Genomic DNA, 21,380 nt, shown 5'->3' with positions numbered 1-21,380 from the left:
AAGACAGGATACTGGGCTAGATGGACCTTTGGTCTGACCCAGTACGGCCATTCTTATGTCACTGCTCTCTCTGAACTCTCATCTGTGTAACAGGGATGATTGTACTTATAATTGCAAAGTGGTTTGGGACCTAGGGATGATAAGAACTATGTAAGAGCAGAGTACTATCACTATTCTGCAAGAAACACCACTGGGCCCAACCCTAGGGGACAAAGAGAGGGGGCGGGGGGCAGGGAAAGCAATCTAGAATAACGGGAATAAAAGTCTGAATACATGAAACTGAATTTACTCTGTAGAGCTGTGAGGGGAGTTTACCTTTACCGAAAAAAAAGCCTGTAGAATTGAATGGAAGAGGCTAAGTTTTCTAATCTCTTATGAACAAGACTGATTTTTATACTGAATTATTTTGGAATTCTATAGGATGGTTTAAAGAGCCTGTATATAGGAAAGCATTCGCTGTAGCAATCCATGGGCTTAAGCATGCTTGTGACAGAATAAATTATTATTATTTTTTTTAAGATTAGCAGTAGTTTAAAGTGATACTGTTACCATTGAAGTCCACCTACTCCCACATCCCTCTGCCAATTTTTGTGGTTTTGCAGTCATATTTTCCTGTTTTCCAAAATGTTTTATTCACACAAACAGGCCTACACAAATGGCAGATGAATCAGATTAACTAAACAGACAGTGGTTTAGAGAGAGTGCCATCAAATGCACAAAGTAAATAAATTGAAGACAGAAATTTTCTGTCTCATTTTACAGTTATAACCACCATGGCTGTGTCTACACTGGGCCACTTATTCCGGAAAATCAGCCGCTTTTCCGGAATACGCTGCGAGCTGTCTACACTGGCCCTTGAATTTCCGGAAAAGCAATGATGCTCTACTGTACAAAATCAGCCACTATTCCGGAAAAACTATTCTGCTCCCAATCGGGCATAAGTCCTTTTTCCGGAACACTGTTCCGGAAAAGGGCCAGTGTAGACAGCCCAGTAGTCTTTTCCGGAAAAAAGCCCCGATCACAAAAATGGCAATCGGCTCTCTTTTCCGGAAAAGCGCGTCTACATTGGCCACAGACGCTTTTCCGGAAAAAGGGCTTTTCCGGAAAAGCAGCCTGCCAATGTAGACGCTCCTTTTCCGGAAAAACTGAAAACGGAATAGTATTCTGTTTTAAGCATTTCCGGAAATTCATGCCAGTGTAGACACAGCCCATAAGTGTTCCATGTAATAACAGCAGGTAAGAAAACAAGAGGACAGAGGTGTAACTTTGGCTATGTCTAGACTGCAGGCTTCTTTCGGAAGAAGCTGTTCCGGAAGAGATCTTCAGGAAAATCTTCTTTCAAAAGAGAGCGTCAACACAGCAAAAGCACAACGAAAAAGCGACGTGTTTTTTTCGAAAGATAGCGTCCAATGAATGTGGACGCTATCTTGCATTTAAGTTTGGATTGCTGTGCATGGAGTGGCTGCCAGGGCACCTGTGCTTTTTCCTGGAGGCCTCTTCTTTTGAAAAAAAACCCTCTTCCCCACCCACACACGTCTTTTCCTAAAAGAGCTCTTTCAGAAAAAGGCTTCTTTCTCGTAGAGAGAGGTTTACCGCTGTCAGAAAAACCCCTGTGTTCTTTCGACTTTCTGTCTGCACTGTGGACGTAAATGTAGTTTTTCTGGAAAAACTACAATGCAGACATACCCTTTGTGTGTTAACGTAGATATTTCAAAATCTGACACCTTTACTCTTTTCTCAGGAAAAAAAAAATCTATAGACACAAATGGGAGTTTTGTCTAGGCAGAGACTTTAGTAGTAACACTATCACAGAATAGCAGCAATACAGTTGGATTGTAGATTCTTTAGGACAGGGACTGTCTCTCACTATGTGCATGTATAGTAACTAGTAAAGTGGAGCTCTGATCTTATTTGGAGCCTGTAGGTGCAAGCACATTGTAAATACAGTAATAAAAACTGAGGTCAAATCTCTGCAATCTCAAATAAATATCTGTGTGTGTGTATACCCACACACATGCAAGTATTCACCATCAGGGCCTATGTCAGGTTAGAGATTATGTTTCTTTTATTACCGTTTCTGTATAGTTTGTACACTGCAGCCAAATTATGGATTTTGAAGTGTGTCCTAGATTTCAGACTTATCTGTTTGGTACTGGCATATATTATTCAATTGTAGACCAGGACTGCATATGACTAGTTTGTTGAATTTAATTTCCACTCCATCTGATTTAGATTAAAATACAAACTAACGTTAGTGAGATCACTGGAACAACAGAGCAGTAAAATTAACAAAAAACAGCAAAAAATAAAGTCTGTGTAAAATTAAGTAAAAAAAGTAAAAACTAAAAATCACTTGAGGCACGCAGTAAAATGCCGTGTAACTGTGTCAAGTCTCTATCTATTACACAGTGTGAACATTTCCAAACACCCACAAATCTCTAGCTTTTGAGGAACACGCCAGCAGAGCTGGAGTTCCAGGCTACACAGTTCAATCCATGGGAACAATTGGATGTTTATCAGGTTGGGTAATGGTTATTTTGAACCCTGAAATATCTACTGGTATTGTTACTCCATCCCACCAGTAGGGGTCAGATTATATATTACACATTACAGAGTTACAGTCAGACTGACAGTAGAACACCCCAGAACCTTACCTTATGGACTCAATGATTAATAACAAGTGAAGCCCCCTAACGTTTAAATACAAAATTTAAACTCATATCTGTTCAGTTAGATATTTATAAATAGGCTCGACCAACCACCGAGGATATAGTTTAAGGAAAAGCTGGCCCAGGTGAACTTGTCCATCTCTAGCTTCTATTATTTCTTTTGACCTCTTTCGCCATCATGGACTAGTCCTACAAAATGGAATATAAAAATTATCACTTTTCTATTGGCCTTTTGAACCACTCTATAGAATTTAATATAACATTATATCCCTGTTGCAGGATTTCATGGCATGTTAAAAACATTAGAGAAAGATTTTCCCTATTTAACTGTACAGGTAGTCCCCGAGTTACGCAGATCCGACTTACGTCGGGTCCGCAGTTACGAACGGGGATTTTCCTCACCCCGGAGGACTCGAGCGGCGGGACGCCTGGTCCTGCCGCCCGCCTCCTCCGGGGCGAGAAAAGCTGCTCCCCGTCTCCCTGGTCTGCTGCGGGAGCCAGCAGACCAGGGAGACGGGGAGCAAAGCAGCGGAGGACCCGGGGCCGGACCCACGGCCGCTTCCAGATCAGCTGGAAGCCCCGCGGGCCGGGTCCTGCGCGGCTTTGCTCAGCGTCTCCCTGGTCTGCAGACCAGGGAGACGCTGAGCAAAGCCGCGGAGGACCTGGGCCAGACCGCGGCGCTGATCTGGAAGCACCGCAGTCCGGCCCGGGTCCTCCGCTGCTTTGCTCACGTCTCCCTGGTCTGCTGGGGGGGGGGGGGGGGAACGCAGCTAGTGCCCCCCCCAGCAGACCAGGGAGATGTGGAGCAAAGTCCGGGGCCTGTGGTAGAGCAGGTGGGGTGCTGCCGGTTGGTCCCGCAGCACCGCTCCTTGGCGCTACTGGACCAACCCGGCAGCACCCCAGCTGCTCAGCCCCAGGAGTCCTGATTCAGCCGCTGCTGATCAGTTTCAGCAGTGGCTGAATCAGGACGCCTGGGGCAGAGCAGCTGGGGTGCTGCTGGGTTGGTCCAGTAGCGCCAAGGAGCGGCCGCGCTACTGGACCAACCCAGCAGCACCCGAGCTGCTCTACCCCAGGCGTCCCCAAGTTAGCCGCTGCTGAAACTGACCAGCGGCTGACTACAGGAAGTCCGAGGCAGAGTTGCTCTGCCCCAGGCTTCCTGGAATCAGCTGCTGATCAGTTTCAGCAGCAGCTGACTTGGGGATGCCTGGGGTTCTTAAGTTGAATCTGTATGTAAGTCAGAACTGGTGTCCAGATTCAGCGGCTGAATCTGGATGCCAGTTCCGACTTACATACAGATTCAACTTAAGAACAAACCTACAGTCCCTATCTTGTACGTAACCCGGGAACTGCCTGTATATGGTTCTTTTCAGTAAGCATCTCTACAATCATACTGGTTTAATTTCTATCTATTACATTTTACAGGACTTTGATTAATACATTGAAAAACTGGACATGAAAATTCAGAAAGGGTTAAGTTGTAAAATACAGGCCACATATTACCTAGGAGCCAATGAAATTTCTGAGGGCTGTATTTAGATCAAATTGTGGTTTCTGCAGTTTTGGCCTCAAAAGCTCCCATGAGGCATTCACAACTTAGCTGCTTTAGAACACAGATTCAAGAGCCAAAAAATTAAATTCAGCTCTGCTCTCCGGGGCTCAGAATCCAAGTTTTGGCATCTCCATCCCTGATTAGCATAGCGTATGAATCCTCAGCAGTCTTTGCCAGAGCTCACCCTCACATTGACCCAGCTAATGTTCAACAAGAACATTAACATAGGTGCATGGGGTGAGTTCAAGTCAAATATCAACAGGCCTTCAAAGAAAAACACACATGTCAACAGCTTGCCACTGCCCATTCTGCACTCTGATTTATACATGTCCCAATTCTGGATAAAGATGTTAAGGGCTGTGTGTGTTGGTACGGTGTGAAATCCCTGACATTGACAGCAAGAACCAAGATTTTTGCTTTTGAAAGCAAGCTTTGGAGGGATTTTTTTAAATTAGTAATTCTGACCTCTCCTCTAATCCCCAGTCAACCAAAAACCACACCAAGCCTTGTTTAAAAAAAGTTCTGTGGAGGCAAGTCTATTAACTGCAGGGACATACAGACCAGTTCCTTTCTAGCCATTCACTGAACCACGGATATTCACCATACATTTGTAGCCACTTACTGACGTTGTGAGTTTCTGGAGAGGGCTGAGTGGGAGAAGGAATAGCAACCCTATCAAAAGTGGGTTTCCTGGCTTTTTGGGCTCAGATCTCACGTTCTCAGTCAGCTATTTCCCTCCCTACTGACAAATGTAAGATGAAAAACACCGGTTTTTCTGCTTTTCAGGAATCTGCAGAGAGATACAAGTTCCCACTGTATTTGCAAATCGCACAAGTTTTCTCATGCAGCTCCATTGCCTTTGCTTGTTTCCACTGGAAATCACCGTTATTTTGAGAAGGGGAGATCCTGGCACCCTGAGACTATACCTTCTCCAGGTCTGTCGTGGGCGCAGCAGTCGGACAATACGTACAAAATGAACAACCCTTCCCCTGCCCCCTCAAAAAATTAAATGTTCAGATGCTGGAAAAAAAGAGAGAGAGAGAGAGAGAGAGAGAGAGAGAGGTCTCCCTTATCACTTCCTACGTTGATCTAATGGAACTGCAGTTCATTGACCTTCAAGACATATACTTCAAGACCTCTCTAGGTTCTTACTGAGGTCATGTTTTAAGGGAAGGTGGAAGCCAGTTTTGGGAAAAGATTGTCTAATCCTAGGGCCACGTCTACACTAGGAACCTATTTCTAAACTACTAAATTCGACTTAACTCCTGATTTAACACATTCGAACTAGCATGTCGACACTATGGGGAAGCCTTGAAATTAGTCCAAGACTCCGTTAACATGGACGTGCTACCTCAGACTTAGAGCCCCAGGAAGTGCCGGGGACTAATTATTTCAAAATAGTGGCACCAGAGGGTCCATACTACCATTATTTCAAAATAACTACTTCGGAATTAGCATTACTCCTGATGAAAAGCAGTAGAGACTTCAAATCCTGCGACCCGTTATTTTGAAATAACGGGCTTGATACTGTGGACGCTCCGCTTATAATTTCCACCTTGGGGGCTAATTTCAAAGTAAGGTCCTAATGTAGACCAAGGAATAGTGAGCATTATGGCTTGTGTATGCTGGGATTTTAGCCACTAGTCCATTCATCTCATTGGGGGTATGTCTACACTACCACCCTAGTTCGAACTAGGGTGGTAATGTAGGCAACCGGAGTTGCAAATGAAGCCCGGGATTTGAATTTCCCGGGTTTCATTTGCATCTCGCCGGGCGCCGCCATTTTTAAATGTCCGCTAGTGTGGACTCCGTGCCGCGTGTAGCCGTGCGGCACGGAGTCCGCACTAGCGGACATTTAAAAATGGCAGCGCCCGGCGAGATGCAAATGAAACCCGGGAAATTCAAATCCCGGGCTTCATTTGCAACTCCGGTTGCCTACATTACCACCCTAGTTCGAACTAGGGAGGTAGTGTAGACATACCCTTAGATAGTTGTGCTATTTACCCTGGTTTCGCATAGATGCCCATCCTGTCTGTGCAAGGGGGTAAAACAGATGTCTAAAATCCCAGGGCGACAAGGCCAGAGTCAGTTTGTTTCATTTTAATTTTAATTGCATGCAAATGCCTAGCAACCAACAGAGATATTTTAAAAGTTAAATCAAACATAGTTACTTCTGCTCTCTCTCATTCCTGTTGCCTTCTGCATGTGAATGCACTGCTTCTCTCATCCCCGTTTACATGCAAACAACTAACAAAGTCCCAGGCACACACCTGAATCCAGACTCAAATCTTCATTGACTTACAGCAAGAACAGGTAGTCTTGAAGTAATGCTTGCTAGATGCAGCCAGGATACTGACCCAATAAATACATAAATACACCCCTCCAGTTCATTTCCATCCAAGTACTGCTAACATTTCTCCTTTGCAAATACAGCTGAATCATATGAATAATGCAGAGTGCCAGAGATCTCTTTAAAAAAAAAAAAAAAAAAAAAAAAAAAAGAGAGAGAGAGAGAGAGAGAGTTTAGAGGATTTTGAAAGCTTGTCTCTCTCACCAACAGAATTTGGTCCACTAAAAGATATTACCACACAGGGCTTGTCTGTCTAATACACACCATGTGTCAGTTCAGAAATTGACTAGATTGGTGGCAGCTGGGAGATCTCCCAGGAATACTTTGATACTCCAGGAGGTAGACCTGGTGATTCAGCAGTAGAACTCTTCCCTCTGAGTCACTGCAGATGACAATGCCCAGCCTAGTGCAGAGGAACTCTGGGCTGCTGGAGAGCCCCTCACTAGATAAACCACAACACAAAGGCTCCGACTACCCACAGCATCTATTGAGTCTGTGCCCAGAGAAAGGGGGAAGGATTAAATCTGATGTCCTGGCCTAACTCCAGATGGATTAATATAATAAAAGTACTTCGCACGGCTGGGTTCCTTCCATCTGAATAGCAGAGAGTGCTTTGCAAACATTAAGACTATGTCTACTCTGCCCCCCGATTTGCACAAAAACTATGCAAATGAGGCAACGCGTAGAATATCGCTGCGCCTCATTTGCATAATTAATGAGGTTCCATTTTTGCACAAGAGGGGCTTTTTGCACAAAAAGGAGCCATGTAGACAGCTCCTTTTTTGTGCAAAAATCCCCTCTTGCGCAAAAGCAGATCCTAATTAATTATGCAAATGGGGTGTGGCCATATTCCACATTTCAACTCATTTGCAGATTTTTTGTGCAAATCAGGGGTAGTGTAGACATAGCCTAAGCCTCATGCCCCGACCAGAGATCGTGTAATATTATTACCACTATTTTGCAGCTACAGAAGCTGAGGAACAGAGATGAACTGAACTGCCAACTGAACTGCAAATTTGCCATATTCGCCATGGAACGAATACAGACACATCTTGGATGGGCCGCTATATTCAACACTCAAATGGCATTAAAATCTAAGTATCAGGCACTTACATCCCACTCTGACTATGTCTACACTGCACAGTTATTTCAGAATAAGCTATTCTGGAATAGTTATTCCGAAATAGCTTATTTCTAAATAGCACGTCTATACTACAGGGAAGCCTCAAAATTAATCTGAGGCAGGCTTCCTTAATGTAGACATGCTATTTCGATTTAGAGCCCCAGGAGGAATAACTTAGAATGGCCGTGGTGAGGGGCTATTCCAAAATAGCAGAAGTGGAGCATCTACACATGTCTTATTTCAAAATAGCTATTTCGGAATAGGAGTTATTCTTTGTAGAATGAGCTTTACAGAAGTCGGAATAAGCCATCTGTTATTTTGAAATAATAGATTTGCTGTGTAGACGCTCGCATAGTTATTTCAGAATAACAGCCATTATTCCAAAATAACTTTGCTACATACCCTCTGTTAGACTCTTTAGCACAGGCACTTTAATTGACAATTTTTGGTTTTCCCCCTCTCCCTACTATATATTTGTATCCCTGGACCCCTTGCTCCATATTTGTCATCTGAAAAAGTGGGTTGTGCCCACAAAAGCTCATGCATGATACCTTTTTGGTTTCTTTGTTAGTCTCTACGGTGCTACAGGACCATTTGTTGTTTTTTTAAGGGTTTTTTTTTTTAGTTACAGACTAACACGGCTACCCCTCTGAGACTTTTGAATAGTCAAAGGTGCATTAGCAAGCTAGTAACAGAGCCAGCAGTAGAAACCAGAGTTCCTGAGGTTTAGTCTATGCTACAGACCATAGTTATCTGCTATGGCCAGATAACTACTTCACTCGGGTTGTGGATTTTCCATAGAGTGTTGAAAATCCACACCCCTCAGCAACACAGTTACACCACCAGAACCCCTACGTGCTTTGTCAACAAGAGGCCTCTCGGGAAGGTGGTGTACTTGTGTGGATGAGAGAAGCTCACCCGTCAGCATAGGTAGCATCTTTACAGTACTAAGTCAATCAATGCAGCTGTAGCCAAGTCTCCTTCCTTAGCACGAGCCACCGGTAGGGTTGCCAGGTAGACCCCGCTAAAAAACCAGACACGTTTCTCCGGGGGGAGGGGAGGGGCGGGAAGCAGAGCTGGAGGGGGAGGTCTGGGGGCCGCGGGGCTGGCCGACAGGAAGAGGGGGTGGGAAGCAGAGCTGGGGGGGGAAAATCGGGGGTCGTGGGGCTGGAGGGGAGGATGGGGGGGTGCAGCCACTGGCCACAGCCAGAGTCCTTCTGGCCACGCCCCCAGCAGGCACTCCCTTTACTTGCCCGCAGAAGCCGGGCGGGGGCGGGACTGGGAGCTGCTCCCCCCGCCCGGCTTCTGCTCTCAACCAGAGGCTCCCAGCTGGGAGGTGGGGCCGCGATTAGCGCTGGGAGTCTCTGGCCCCATGCAAAATTCTGGGCAGGGTGGGGGTGGAGGTGGCTGGGAGTCCCGGCCCCCACCCCACCCAGCTTTTGCGCGCAACCACAGGGCTCCCAAAGCCAATCATGGGCCCGCCTCCCAGTTGCTCCCCCGCCCCCGCCCCCGCCAGGCTTCCCTCAGGCGCCCAGCCGGAAATTCACAAAATACCAGACATTGCAGAAAATACCGGTATTTTCTGAACTTTTCTGCCAGAGAGATGGTGCAAATACTGGACTGTCCGGTAGAAAACTGGACACCTGGCAACCCTAGCCACTGAATGTGCCCCCACAGGAGAAGGTTGTGATCCGAGTTCTGCTTTAGCAATGACTCACTGCACAGTTGCATTGTGCCTGCTAGATGCTGCTGCCAGAGGACCAGGGAAGTTTACTATTTTCTTTTTCCAGTGTCCCATGCTCCCAGGACAGGGAGGAAAGAACTGAGGCACATGACTCCAATGCAGGCCTTGGATGTGGCCTACGCTGATGGTTATCTACAGTGCTGCCGCAGCTCACAGTTTTAGCACAAGCCTGGCAAGAGAGAATGTTTTTCCCAAAGCCAAGCTGTTGCAGTGGTAACAGCCTAAGAATCTGTTTTTCCGGGGTGGGGGAACAATGGGTTACAATAGTTTATTATCCCTCACAGCTGTGGAGAAAAATCTTGAAAATGTGACACACCCCTCTTCAGGGTTCCAGAGGGGATGGATATATATATATATATATATATATATATATATATTTGGTAAAGAACCAACCCTCCTCCCAAAAAACCTAGCCACGTTCAAATGTCATGAGTCAGACTCCAGAAATCATATATTTGGTAAAGAACCAACCCTCCTCCAAAAAACCTAGCCACGTTCAAATGTCATGAGTCAGACTCCAGAAATCATGGAATTTGGAACTTGGGGATACTGTGACTAGGGCAGGAAAAAAGTTTCTAGGGAGGAGGGGACTATCTAGTGATCCTAGGCTGTGGGTGATCCTGTCCTTTCCCATCTACTAAAAGCCATCCAGCGTTTTCTACAAATGTACTTCCCTTTCTGTTCTCAACAATGGCATAGTGAGGCTGCGCACTGTCACACAGCAGCCCATTCTCCTGCCTTCCCGTGGTAGCTGAAAGGATACATTCACACACACAGAGGTGACAGCGGGCCAGCACGGACTGGTGTGATGCACCAGTAAGCAGCAGCCGCTGGTCCTGGCAGGGCCTTCCCTACTAATGCTGGTGCCCTCACAGCCCAGTACTGGCACCCCACTCCCCACAGTGGCTGTTCCGTGGGGGGCAGAAGCTAAGGGTTGCCAACTCACCTGGACTGGACAGACTGGATGCAATTTGCTGCAATGGCGTTTGGTCCATCTGGTCTGGGAGAGCGGACAACCCTGAAGCAAGGCAGGGAGGGAGGGTCACTTGCAGCCTCAGGGAAGCAGGCTGGAGGTGTGGGGTGTGGGCAAGTGCTTTACTATCACTTCCACCTTTGCCCCCCAGCTCTGTCAGACCCTACAGCAGGGAGTAAAAGGGGGCAGCTGCCCCAGGGCCTGGTGATTTAAAAGGGCCTGAATGCCTGGCCACTGTGGCAGCCAGAAGCCTTAGCCCCTTCAAAGTACCGCTGGAACCCCGGGGCTGCCATCTGCCGCAACCTTGAGGCTTCTGGCCACTGCAGTAGTGGCTACTATGACTAGCCGGGAGAAGATGTTTGTCTGCCCCCAAATCCCACCATTTCACCGAGGCCCAGGAACTCAGAGAGTCACCCTCCAAAGATGCTGGGCCCAGTGCAGGCTGCACCAGTAAATCCCAGCATCTACATTCACCATTGTAATCACATATTCTAACCCAGGATTGTGCTGGGGTCTCAGGAACTAAAGATTAATATTTAATTAAAGATTATGCCGTGTGGTAAAAGCTCTAGGAATACCTTCAATCAAAATTGGCAGCCTTATTCATGTGACCATCACTGAACATGCTCTAGAATCCAGGATTGAAAGATTCTAAAAGTGCAACTGTTTTTATTATATTATTCTAGAAATGAGCCTAGGGAGAAAATGGAAATAGCCTGCTTGGTCTAATAGAGATGCCAAACATATCCTCAGAGATCAATATTTTCCTGATTATTTTCCAAGCAGCCAAAAATGTGATTCGCTCAGGAGTGCGGGGAGAAGAGGAAGATTCTCCAGGCACAAAGAGCATTTGGGCTCTTAACACCTCTTGAAAGTCAAATCTGTACCTTTGAAAATTTCCCCCTCATCACTGCTCAGCTCATTTCACTATTTAAAAAGTCTTATAATGTCTTTCTAGAGATACATAAAGAGAAAGTGCTGTCTTCACCTAACAGTTACTGGAAAATTGCAAAGAAATTAAAAAAAAAAAACACATAGTAGAAAAACTGAACGAGCACAGAGCCACTACACACAGGATTCATACTCGTGATGTGGGCACATCCTAAAATAGCTGCAGCCCTGAATCACTGAAAACATTTAGGCCTCAGCTTTGTGTGTCACAACTCCTCAGAGAGTGTGAGTATCCAATACTCATGCTAATTAAATCCTGTGTTACTGCTCTACTTTTCATGTCAATAAGACCTGATCCAAAGCTTACTCAATACTCCAAATCGACTTTGATGGGCTTTGGAGCAGGTGCTTACATTCCATCTTTCAGAGTTAGAACTTTCAGAGCACAACTGGAGGCTGAACTCTGTGAATTTATCCCTCACACACAACTATTTCAGATTTGGTGACAATATATATCTCCAGACCAGTGGCACTGCTATGGGCACCCGCATGGCCCCACAATACGCCAACATTTTTATGGCTGACCTGGAACAACACTTCCTCAGCTCTCGTCCACTTACGCCCCTTCTCTACCTACGCTACATCGATGACATCTTCATCATCTGGACCTATGGGAAGGAGACTCTGGAAGAATTTCATCACGATTTCAACAGCTTCCACCCTACCATCAACCTCAGCATGGACCAGTCTACACGGGAGGTCCATTTCCTGGACACCACGGTGCAAATAAGTGACGGTCACATCAACACCACCCTATACCAAAAGCCTACCGACCGCTATGCTTACCTGCATGCCTCCAGCTTCCATCCTGGACACACCACACGATCCATTATTTACAGCCAAGCACTGAGGTACAACCGCATATGCTCCAACCCCTCAGAGACCTACACCTACAAGATCTTCAACAAGCATTCTGTAAATTACGATACGCACACGAGGAAGTGAGGAGACAGATTGACAGAGACAGACGTGTACCCAGAAGCCTCCTGCTATGGGACAAGCCAAAAAAAGAAACCAACAGAACACCACTGGCCATCACCTACAGTCCTCAGCTAAAACCTCTCCAACGCATCATTAGTGATCTACAACCCTTCCTGGACAATGATCCCTCGCTTTCACAGGCCTTGGGAGGCAGGCCAGTCCTTGCCCACAGACAACCCGCCAACCTGAAGCATATTCTCACCAGCAATTACACACCACACCATAATAACTCTAACTCAGGAACCAATCCATGCAACAAACCTCGGTGCCAACTCTGCCCACATATATACACCAGCAACACCATCACAGGACCTAACCAGATCAGCCATACTGTCACTGGTTCATTCTCCTGCACATCTACTAACGTAATATATGCCATCATGTGCCAACAATGCCCCACTGCTATATACATCGGCCAAACTGGACAGTCCCTATGTAAAAGAATCAATGGACACAAATCAGATATTAGGAATGGCAATATACAAAAACCTGTAGGGGATCACTTCAATCTCCCTGGCAGATCTAAAGGTAGCCATTCTGCAGCAAAAATACTTCAGGACCAGACTTCAAAGAGAAACTGCTGAGCTACAGTTCATCTTCAAGTTTGACACAATCAACTCAGGATTAAACAAAGACTGTGAATGGCTTGCTAACTACAAAAGCAGCTTCTCCTCTCTTGGAATTCACACCTCCAGATCAGCTACTAGAAGTGGGCCTCATCCTCCCTGATTGAATCCACCTCGTCATCTCCAGCCTGATTCTGGCCTGCATATTTATACCTGCCTCTGGAAATTTCCACTACATGCATCTGACGAAGTGGGTCTTTGCCCACGAAAGCTTATGCTCCAACACTTCAGTTAGTCTATAAGGTGCCACAGGACTCCTCGCCGCTTTTGCAGAGTTAGAACTGTGTCCACCAGAACACTACTTTTACAGTACATCTACACTGTGGAGCTATTTTGGGATACCGGAAGTATCCCAAAATAGCTATTCCACATCTACTGCAGCAGCCCATTATTTCGAAATAGATTTCAAAATAACAGGCAGCTTATTCCAACGTCCCAGTAACCCTCACTCCGCAAGAGTTAAGGGGCATTTCAGAATAGTAAGTAGGCAGTGAGTAGACAGCAAGTAGAGAGTGCCAAATTACGAAATAAGTTATTTTAAAATTCACTTGAAATAAGCTACGCAATTTGCATAGCACAAATTGCGTAGCTTATTTCGAGCTAAGGGTGCTGTGTAGTTGCACCCAAAATTCACAGTAATGACATTTTCCAGAGAGGAATCTCTCTGATCCACAGAATACTGTCTTTGGGTCTGTACTAAACTGGTTATTCAAGCACTGTCCTGTCTGATTTCACAGCATTTTTTTACCTAGACCTAACACAGGTGGTTGAATTGCTTTGTTTCACTCTGGTCCCTCAATGCATCATGGCATTGCTTCTGTGCTCCCCATCAATTAAACTGCTAAATTTGTTTGTCATAATTATGAAGCAAATCATAAACAATGGTGCAAACCCCAGACTCATACAGAACTGCAAACAATATGCTGTCACGGCTCAGGTCAGCTGCTGTTGATGCTACTATTCTCTTCTCAGACTTGCAAAAGCTGATGTAACTCTAATATAATAGTCTTTTTACCCTCCACAACAATTACTGGAAGCTTGGAGGTCTATTGAAATGCAAATAGTATATAGAGAAGTTATTGGGGAACCAGACTGTGGCAATACAAATTTTGCTCTGTTAGTTTCAGTTAGTGTGAACTGAAGTGGGATTGTTGTCTTGGGAATTTTTTTTTCTTCCCATAAAAGAGAGAGATGAAAGAAAATGAGGCAGAGATTCAGGGCATAAGCCGCTCTGTGCAGCAGTTGAATTGCCTCTTCTTTACACTGGCTACTCTGTATTCTGTGGTTTCCTCCCCCCGGTTTCCTCCCCCTTTCCTTCTCGTTTATCACGTTAGCATCGCTGTGATTCTTACCAGCTCTGCTACAGCAGCAGTAGAGAAGAGTCCGCAACTGTAACAGCTGAAATGCATGTTTCACTATATTGCATTTAAAGAACAAAACATACACTTGGGTACTGCTGCTTGCGCAGCATTTCCTGTTAACGTTTTTTCCATATGAATTTAGCGCTCATAAAAAAGGTGTCACTTGGACAGCCACACTGCTCAGAATCCTCTCTTCATTTCCAGGCTAAGGGCAGTGATAGAGCAAGATTCCCCATGCTGCTTCAGCAACTCCTTACCCCCAACTTGAAGAGACTGCTCTTACAGGGGGAGGAAAGCGCCTTTTCAGTGGCCTATTCCGTCCTTTGCTCTTCTACTAAAGCGCCTCATGAAGGCGATGTTTGTAATGATGAGGACACATGCACTAGGAACTTTACGAAGATCATCAACTTGATGTCATATATCACAGTACTTCCTATCAGATGGAAATAACTTTCAATGGCCATCCATCTGGGCTCCATCAGAAGAAATGAAAAGGGGAGGCAGTGGGATGTATACAACTGAAATCGCCCCTTTGTGGCTGCACTGTGCCACATGCTAAAAGTGCGCCAGAATTTTTATGTTTATAGGCATACTTCATTAGCATCCTTCTCAAATTCCAGCTGCAGCCACGTGACTGACCTTTAAAAGAGAGAGGATTCTGTGCCCAGAACAATTATTTAAATATGTTCTTGGGCTGCACATGCAAGCAAACCCCAAAGATGCAGAACATACAACAGACAGAATGCACTGACTGCAGTGCAAAGTACAGCACAGAATCATGACCAGGTTTCATTTCTTGTTTTCAGCTTTCAAATTGTGTTTATTTTGACGGTGCCAATACCTCGGGCTGGTTTCACCATATATCACCAAAAATACGGCATATGTGGAGAAAGTGGCAGTAATTACCCCTTGAAACAGTTGCAGAAGCCTGCAAGATAAGTATAGACATGCATGCATGTTCAAATCTTCCACTCCAGAGAAGCACCAGGAATAGGTCAGGAGCGGACTGCATGTAGCAGGCAGAGATGGGTCTGAAAGCACATGTAATCTACCCACCTTCTGGATATGGTGTTCTGTCCCATCTAGTGGCACTGAGACCACTTAGGCTATGTCTACACTGCAAGGTTTTTCTGGGATACCGGGGCATCCTGGAAAAACCCTACCACGTCCAGGGAATCCGTTTGCTCTTCTGCTTTTTTTTGCAGAAGAACAAATGCACTCTTTCAGGGAGCCCTGTGTACCTCATTCTACGGAGAATAAGGGCTCCTCTGAAAGAGGCGGCTTTTCCATCATTTGGCCCCATCTAGACGGGGCCAAATGCAGAAAAGCCTCTTCTGGAAAAGCAATAGGAAAAAGCTATGTGAATTGTGGAGCGCAATTTGCGTACCTTTAAAAAAAAAAAAAAAAAAAAAAAAAGCAGCAGTGTAGGAATAAGAAATCTTCCGGAAAAGGCTTTATTTTCCGGAGAATAACGTCTAGACTGGAGCTTTTCTCCGGCTTTTCCCCAAGCCGGAAAAAAGCGGCAGCCATGTTAATGCAAATACCGTGGGGGATATTTAAATCCCCCGCGGATTTGCCTATTCCAACGTGCTACATTAGCATCCCTTTTCCGGAAGGGTTGCCAGTGTAGACGTAGCCCTTGTGTTGCAAAGGGACTAGATTTCATTCAGCTAGTTTTTGCATCACACTCCTACTGCTGGCTTTCGTTTTGATTTAAAATTAGCATGAAACCAAATTTACTGCTCTATCATTGCTATTGATATAAGCACAGCAGCCCATTCACCCATTACTTTTACTCTAACAGTGAAAGGAGAGAGAGTGCATTCTTTATTTTCTTGGGCCTGGTTATGGATCTGCTTTGATGAAGTTAGTAAAAAGTTGCATTGGACAGGGGAGTGGTGACTTCTGGATCTGTCCTTGCAGAGCCTGGGCCTCAGCTAGTAGGATCATATTTTCGGATTAATGTCCAGTATATTTGGCATTTAATCTTCCACCTCCATGCAAACACCGAACCAAACAAAACTGGGTCCTATTTGTGTTTGGAGTAAAAAGCCAAATCTGGACATTTACCAGGAGAAAATGTGTGCACGTGTGTGCGTCTGCAGGTGCGGGAAGTTGGACTGGGCAGGAATTTGTTCCTCATTTTCATTTCCTTGAAATGCTCTAATCCAAGGGGCTGCGTCTAGACTGGCAAGTTTTTCTGCAAAAGCAGGTGCTTTTGCGCAAAAACTTGCCAGCTGTCTACACTGGCCGCTTGATTTTGTGCAAAAGCACTGACATGCTACTGTCCGAAATCAGTGCTTCTTGCGCAAATGCTTTGACTTTCCCGTTCGGGCAAAAGCCCTTTTCCGGAAATGTTTTTGCGCAAGAGGGCCAGTGTACACAGCTAAAAACTGTTTTGAGCAAAAAAGCCCCAATGGCAAAAATGGCAATCGGGGCTTTCTTGCGCAAAACAACGTCTAGATCGGCACAGATGCTTTTCTGCAAAAAGTGCTTTTGCGGAAAAGTGTCCGTGCCAATCTAGACACACTTTTCCGCAAATGCTTTTAACGGAAAAACTTTTCCGTTAAAAGCATTTGCGGAATATCATGCCAGTCTAGACGTAGCCAGGGTGTGGAACCTCAGGCCTGGGGGCTGGATGGAGCCCCTCGCTTGCCTGGATCCTGCCCCCTAGCTCAGTGCTCCCCCCGCCCCAGCACTGGGGAGCCTGCATCAGTGCTCCAGCCCCTTTGCTGCCTCATTCCCGGCCTGGAGCACTAAAAAAATCTACTAGGCTGGACCCCTCTAGGCTCTGATGGGCAAGGGGAATGTGGGGAGTGTTTTTTTCTTCAGTTGGGGGCCATGTCAGTGAGGGTTTTTTTTTACGTCTCACTTGTGTGTGTCCCCGACTGATTTTTCTGTGGGTCAGGGACCTTGACTCAAGAAACAAGTATCAGAGGGGGGGTCGCCGTGTTAGTCTGGATCTGCAAACACAACAAGGAGTCCTGTAGCACCTTATAGACTAACAGCTGTATTGGAGCAAAAAAGACTCCCCACCCCTGCTCTCATCTTTTCTGACTCCCCCCCCCCCCCAAGCCATGTGAGGAATGCATTTTGTTATGGGGATGTGCACCACCAGTAAAAACCCATCAGGGCTGTGGGTGCTCTGCTAATGGGCTGGGCAGCACTGGACTCCCTCCTGGGTGGCTACCCCAATGGGGACCACTGGAGGGGGGGGGGGGGAGCTGAGAGCTATTGAACCAAACTAAACCCTGGGTAGACTAGAAACCGCTTCCAGTCAGCGGCGCCCTGCAGCCCCCCCCCCCCCCCCCCGCCGCCGCTTCCAGCCCCTTGCATGTGGGGGAGGAGAGGGGGAAGCTTCTCCTGGACTCCCCAATCCGGATCCCGCCCTTTGGGACCCCCCCGCGGCTCGCCCCTCCCCCCTCCTGGACTCCCCTTTCTGCAGCCGGAGCCGGCCCCTCCCCCCGCATCGCGCGCCGCCGCCCCCTTGACGGCAGAGGCGGGCGGGCCAGAACCGCCTTGCAGCAGCCGCGGCAGCAGCTGCCTCGCGCGCCGGGGTCCCGCCGCCTCCCGCCCCCACCCACCCGGCCATGGCCGGCCGCGCGCCGCTGCTGCTGCTCGCCGCCCTCGCCGCCCTGCTCGGGAGAGGTAAGCGCGCGGCGCCCGGCCTGAGGGAGCCGCCTCAGGGCGCGCCCGGCCCGGCGCGCGGGAGGGGGAGCCGGTGGCGGAGCGCAGGATGCAGCCCCCCCCGTGCTGCAAACCGCGGGTGCTTCGTGGCGCCAGCTGGGGGCCACCCCGGGCCTGGCGGGAGCAGAGCCAGGCCCCCCCGCTCTTCCCGCCCCTGCTTCTGCGGGGGGGGGGCTCTAGCCTAGCTCCAAAATACCCCCTGCAAGGGCAGCATCCCCCGCCCCGCTGCCAGATGCGCCCAGCCCCCCTTCTTTTGTTCGGAAATCTCTCTCCTCGCCCCCTCCCCCGGCCCGGCCTTTCCTTGGTGCTAACCTCCCGTCAAGCCGGTCTGGCCGCTGTGCCTTATACCCGCTTCGTGAGCGAGGGGAGAGGGACCAGCCCCGCCTCAGCCCAGCGCAGCGACCCGGCCCCCAGCGGCGCCTCTGCGTGCGCCAGCGCGAGCCACCGTTGGAAAGTCGGGTTTTTAAACCGTTACTACAACCCCTCCCGCCTGGGAGGCTGGTGTAAACAGAGAGGTGATGCCACCCCGGGCTACGCTTCCTCGCAGCAACCGCCTCGGCCGTGTCCTCCTCGCCCCCGCCTCTTTGTTCTGAGACTGCTCTTCAACTTTTGTCCAGACCTTTACTGGGCTCTGGGGGACGGGCCTGGGTTTAGACTGAGGAACTTCTACAGCCCTGACCCCCCTTTCTTGAGACCATTGCATGAAAAAAAGCTTTTTTGGGGTCGCTGCCGCTTCTGCTTGTCAGAATGGCCTGACCTGGGAGTCTGCTCCTAAGGAACAATGGCGGAGGTGGACTGGTGGGGGAAAAAAAAAGCTCCTCTTTAAGAGGAATTAAGTCACCCTGTAAATTATCACTATTGGCAACTTCAGTTGTCAAACTGAAATAGGACCATCTAGCTAGCAAACGTGTTTGTAAATGAACACAAGGAAAAAAAAAAGTTAAAATGACCATTGTACTTGGGTAGTATGCACCTGCCAAGCTGAGAGAACTAATAGAATATTTAACATCACAATTCAGTGAACCAAGCTAAAAGAAGCCTTTCTTTTAATAGCACACAATGCTGTGGTGCAGGAGTCTGGGGTTTAATCTTCATTTGCCTTAGGTACCCAGCTGCCTGCTACAGCTGGCTTCAGATCATTGAAAGAGTGCAATGTGTTGTGTTAAGTTGCTGCTATTTCACTCTTTTCCATCTCTACTTTTTAAAGTGGGCAATTTTTATTTAATCTGGCAGACAGCTAACATATGTAAAGATCAAGGTTTTTGGAGAAATGACTAGTGATGAGTACCATTTTAAAATGTCTGTTGTTTAGAACTTTGGGTTAGGGATGCTTCAGAGGCAGCAGTGGTGGGGAGGGAGCAGGAGCCAGTGTGGGTGCGGGGGAGGGAAGATGAGGGAGAGCCATCTTACAAATAGACTCCCTCCTCCCAGCACTGTCTCTGTGAGAAGTGGGGGGCAGGGGAGGCAGAGGCACAATGGTGGACCCAGCATGAGCTGGGACTCAGCAGTTCTGGCTTGCACCTGGTCCAGACCACTGCGGCTCTGCCTTTTAAATGTAGTAAGAGCCACCTGACTCTTACTACATTTAAAAGGCAGAACCACAGTAGTCCTGGAGCTGGTGCAAACTGGGACCGCTCAATCCCAGCTCATGCCGCCTGGGGATCTAAACCCACTGTGGCTCTGCAGATTAAATGTAGGAGTCAGGCACGCAGGCAGCCCGGCTCCTACTACATTTAAACTGCAGAGCTGCAACGGGTAGTAAGTGTCCTCCACCCCATTGACTAATCAAGTAGTCCATGAAAATTCAACTAGTTTAGTTCTTCAGTGGACTAAAATAGATGAATTGTATACTATTGGGTTATTTTCTGAGGACGGCTGAGATTAAAACCTGAGCTGCTTTCTGCTGTGCAGGGACACTGGCCCAGCAGGGGAAACCTATTCAATGTCATTGGGCAAAATTTCCTCTCTCTTCTGCTGTGCAGTTTGCCAGGTGTTTGGCTGCAGCTCTCTGCTATAGTGGCAGCTGCTTTTCAGTGGTGCTTCATATGTAAAGGATTACATTTTTCCAAAAAGTGACTTAGGAGCCTAAGACTCATGGAAAAGTCATTTGAATTAAGTGCTTTTGGGAGTTTTCCAACATTAGGTCAGAATGTTTTGGGATTCTCAAGGATGTGATACAGAAGCACAATGTACATTACTAATTATTTGTATTATTGTAGCACTTAGCAGCTCTAAGTCAGTGTTCTATTTACCTTTCTTCTGGAGGGCTACGTCTACACTGGCCCCTTTTCCGAAAGGGGCATGTTAATTTCAGAGATCGTAATAGGGAAATCCGCGGGGGATTTAAATAAATATGTCCGCCGCTTTTTTCCGGCTTTTAGAAAAGCTGGAAAAGAGCGTCTACACTGGCCCCAATCCTCCGGAAAAAGCGCCCTTTTCCGGAGGATCTTATTCCTACTTCGAAGTAGGAATAAGATCCTCCGGAAAAGGGCGCTTTTTCCGGAGGATCGGGGCCAGTGTAGACGCTCTTTTCCGGCTTTTCTAAAAGCCGGAAAAAAGCGGCGGACATTTTTATTTAAATGCCGTGGGGGATATTTAAATCCCCCGCGGATTTCCCTATTACGATCTCTGAAATTAACATGCCCCTTTCGGAAAAGGGGCCAATGTAGATGAGCCCGAGTTGTCTAGCACCATCTTGGTTTTGAGCCTTCATTCAGAGTTTCACACAGTTCAGTAACCCAGCTACTTCCAACTTTACACTCAAAGTCATTGAGAAGAACACAAGAATGTAGGAAAACTCAAAATTAAATTGGGACTTCAAAAGTGACTTTACTTCAGCTACTTATATAGTTCTACAGCAGAAAGAACTGAGTGTTTTTGTAGGATTCCCCCAACAGTAAGTACTTTTCCTGCAAATAAATGCACAGGCATATACCTTTCTTTGAATAAGATGCGTTTGTTTATTTACTAGTGTACTCTGGCCTATGGATAATTGATATCTAACTTTATTCTGTCCTCAACTACTTAAACACTATGGCTATGTCTACACTGTTGGGTTCTTGCGCAAGAATTCACAGAGTGTCCACACTGCCCACCTGCTCTTGCACAAGATGATTTACAGTATGGTGTTGTAAGAGAGGGCTTCTTGCGCAAGAGCTATGCTCTTGAACAGGTGTAAGCCCTCTTGCGCAGGGGTTCTTGCGCAAGAGGGCAGTGTGGATGCTCAGCAGGGGCTTCTTGAGCAAGGAAGCTCTATGGCTAAAATGGCCATTGGAGCTTTCTTGCGCAAGAGAGCATCCACACTGCCATTGATGCTCTTGCGCAAAAGCACAGCTCACACATGGCAGTGTGGACGCTTGCTTGCAC

General features: G+C 47.1%; 1 protein-coding gene and 1 long non-coding RNA gene across 4 annotated transcripts in view; one reads left to right on the top strand and one right to left on the bottom strand.

The window, feature by feature from the left end:
* Positions 1–230: 230 nt before the first annotated feature.
* Positions 231–18,392, bottom strand: LOC142831259 (uncharacterized). The gene is made up of 3 exons (XR_012906956.1): positions 18,327–18,392; positions 10,382–10,453; positions 231–2,858 (listed from the first exon to the last, which is right to left on the bottom strand). It is a non-coding gene; the product is annotated as an uncharacterized LOC142831259 (long non-coding RNA).
* Positions 17,823–21,380, top strand: part of CD99L2 (CD99 molecule like 2) — a 90,097-nt gene continuing 86,539 nt past the window's right edge. For 2 of the 3 annotated variants that reach the window (XM_075941100.1, XM_075941101.1), the window contains exon 1: positions 17,823–17,975. In XM_075941100.1, the coding sequence (XP_075797215.1) occupies positions 17,918–17,975 (58 nt within the window). In that variant the 5' untranslated portion in view covers positions 17,823–17,917. The remainder of the gene's footprint in view (positions 17,976–21,380) is intronic. The other variant, XM_075941099.1, reaches the window with a different exon arrangement.

This window comes from Pelodiscus sinensis, chromosome 13 (assembly GCF_049634645.1).
Source record: "Pelodiscus sinensis isolate JC-2024 chromosome 13, ASM4963464v1, whole genome shotgun sequence".
Taxonomy (NCBI): domain Eukaryota; kingdom Metazoa; phylum Chordata; order Testudines; family Trionychidae; genus Pelodiscus; species Pelodiscus sinensis.
The sequence above is the reverse complement of the archived record's forward strand: the minus strand, read 5'-3'. Positions and strand labels throughout refer to the sequence as shown.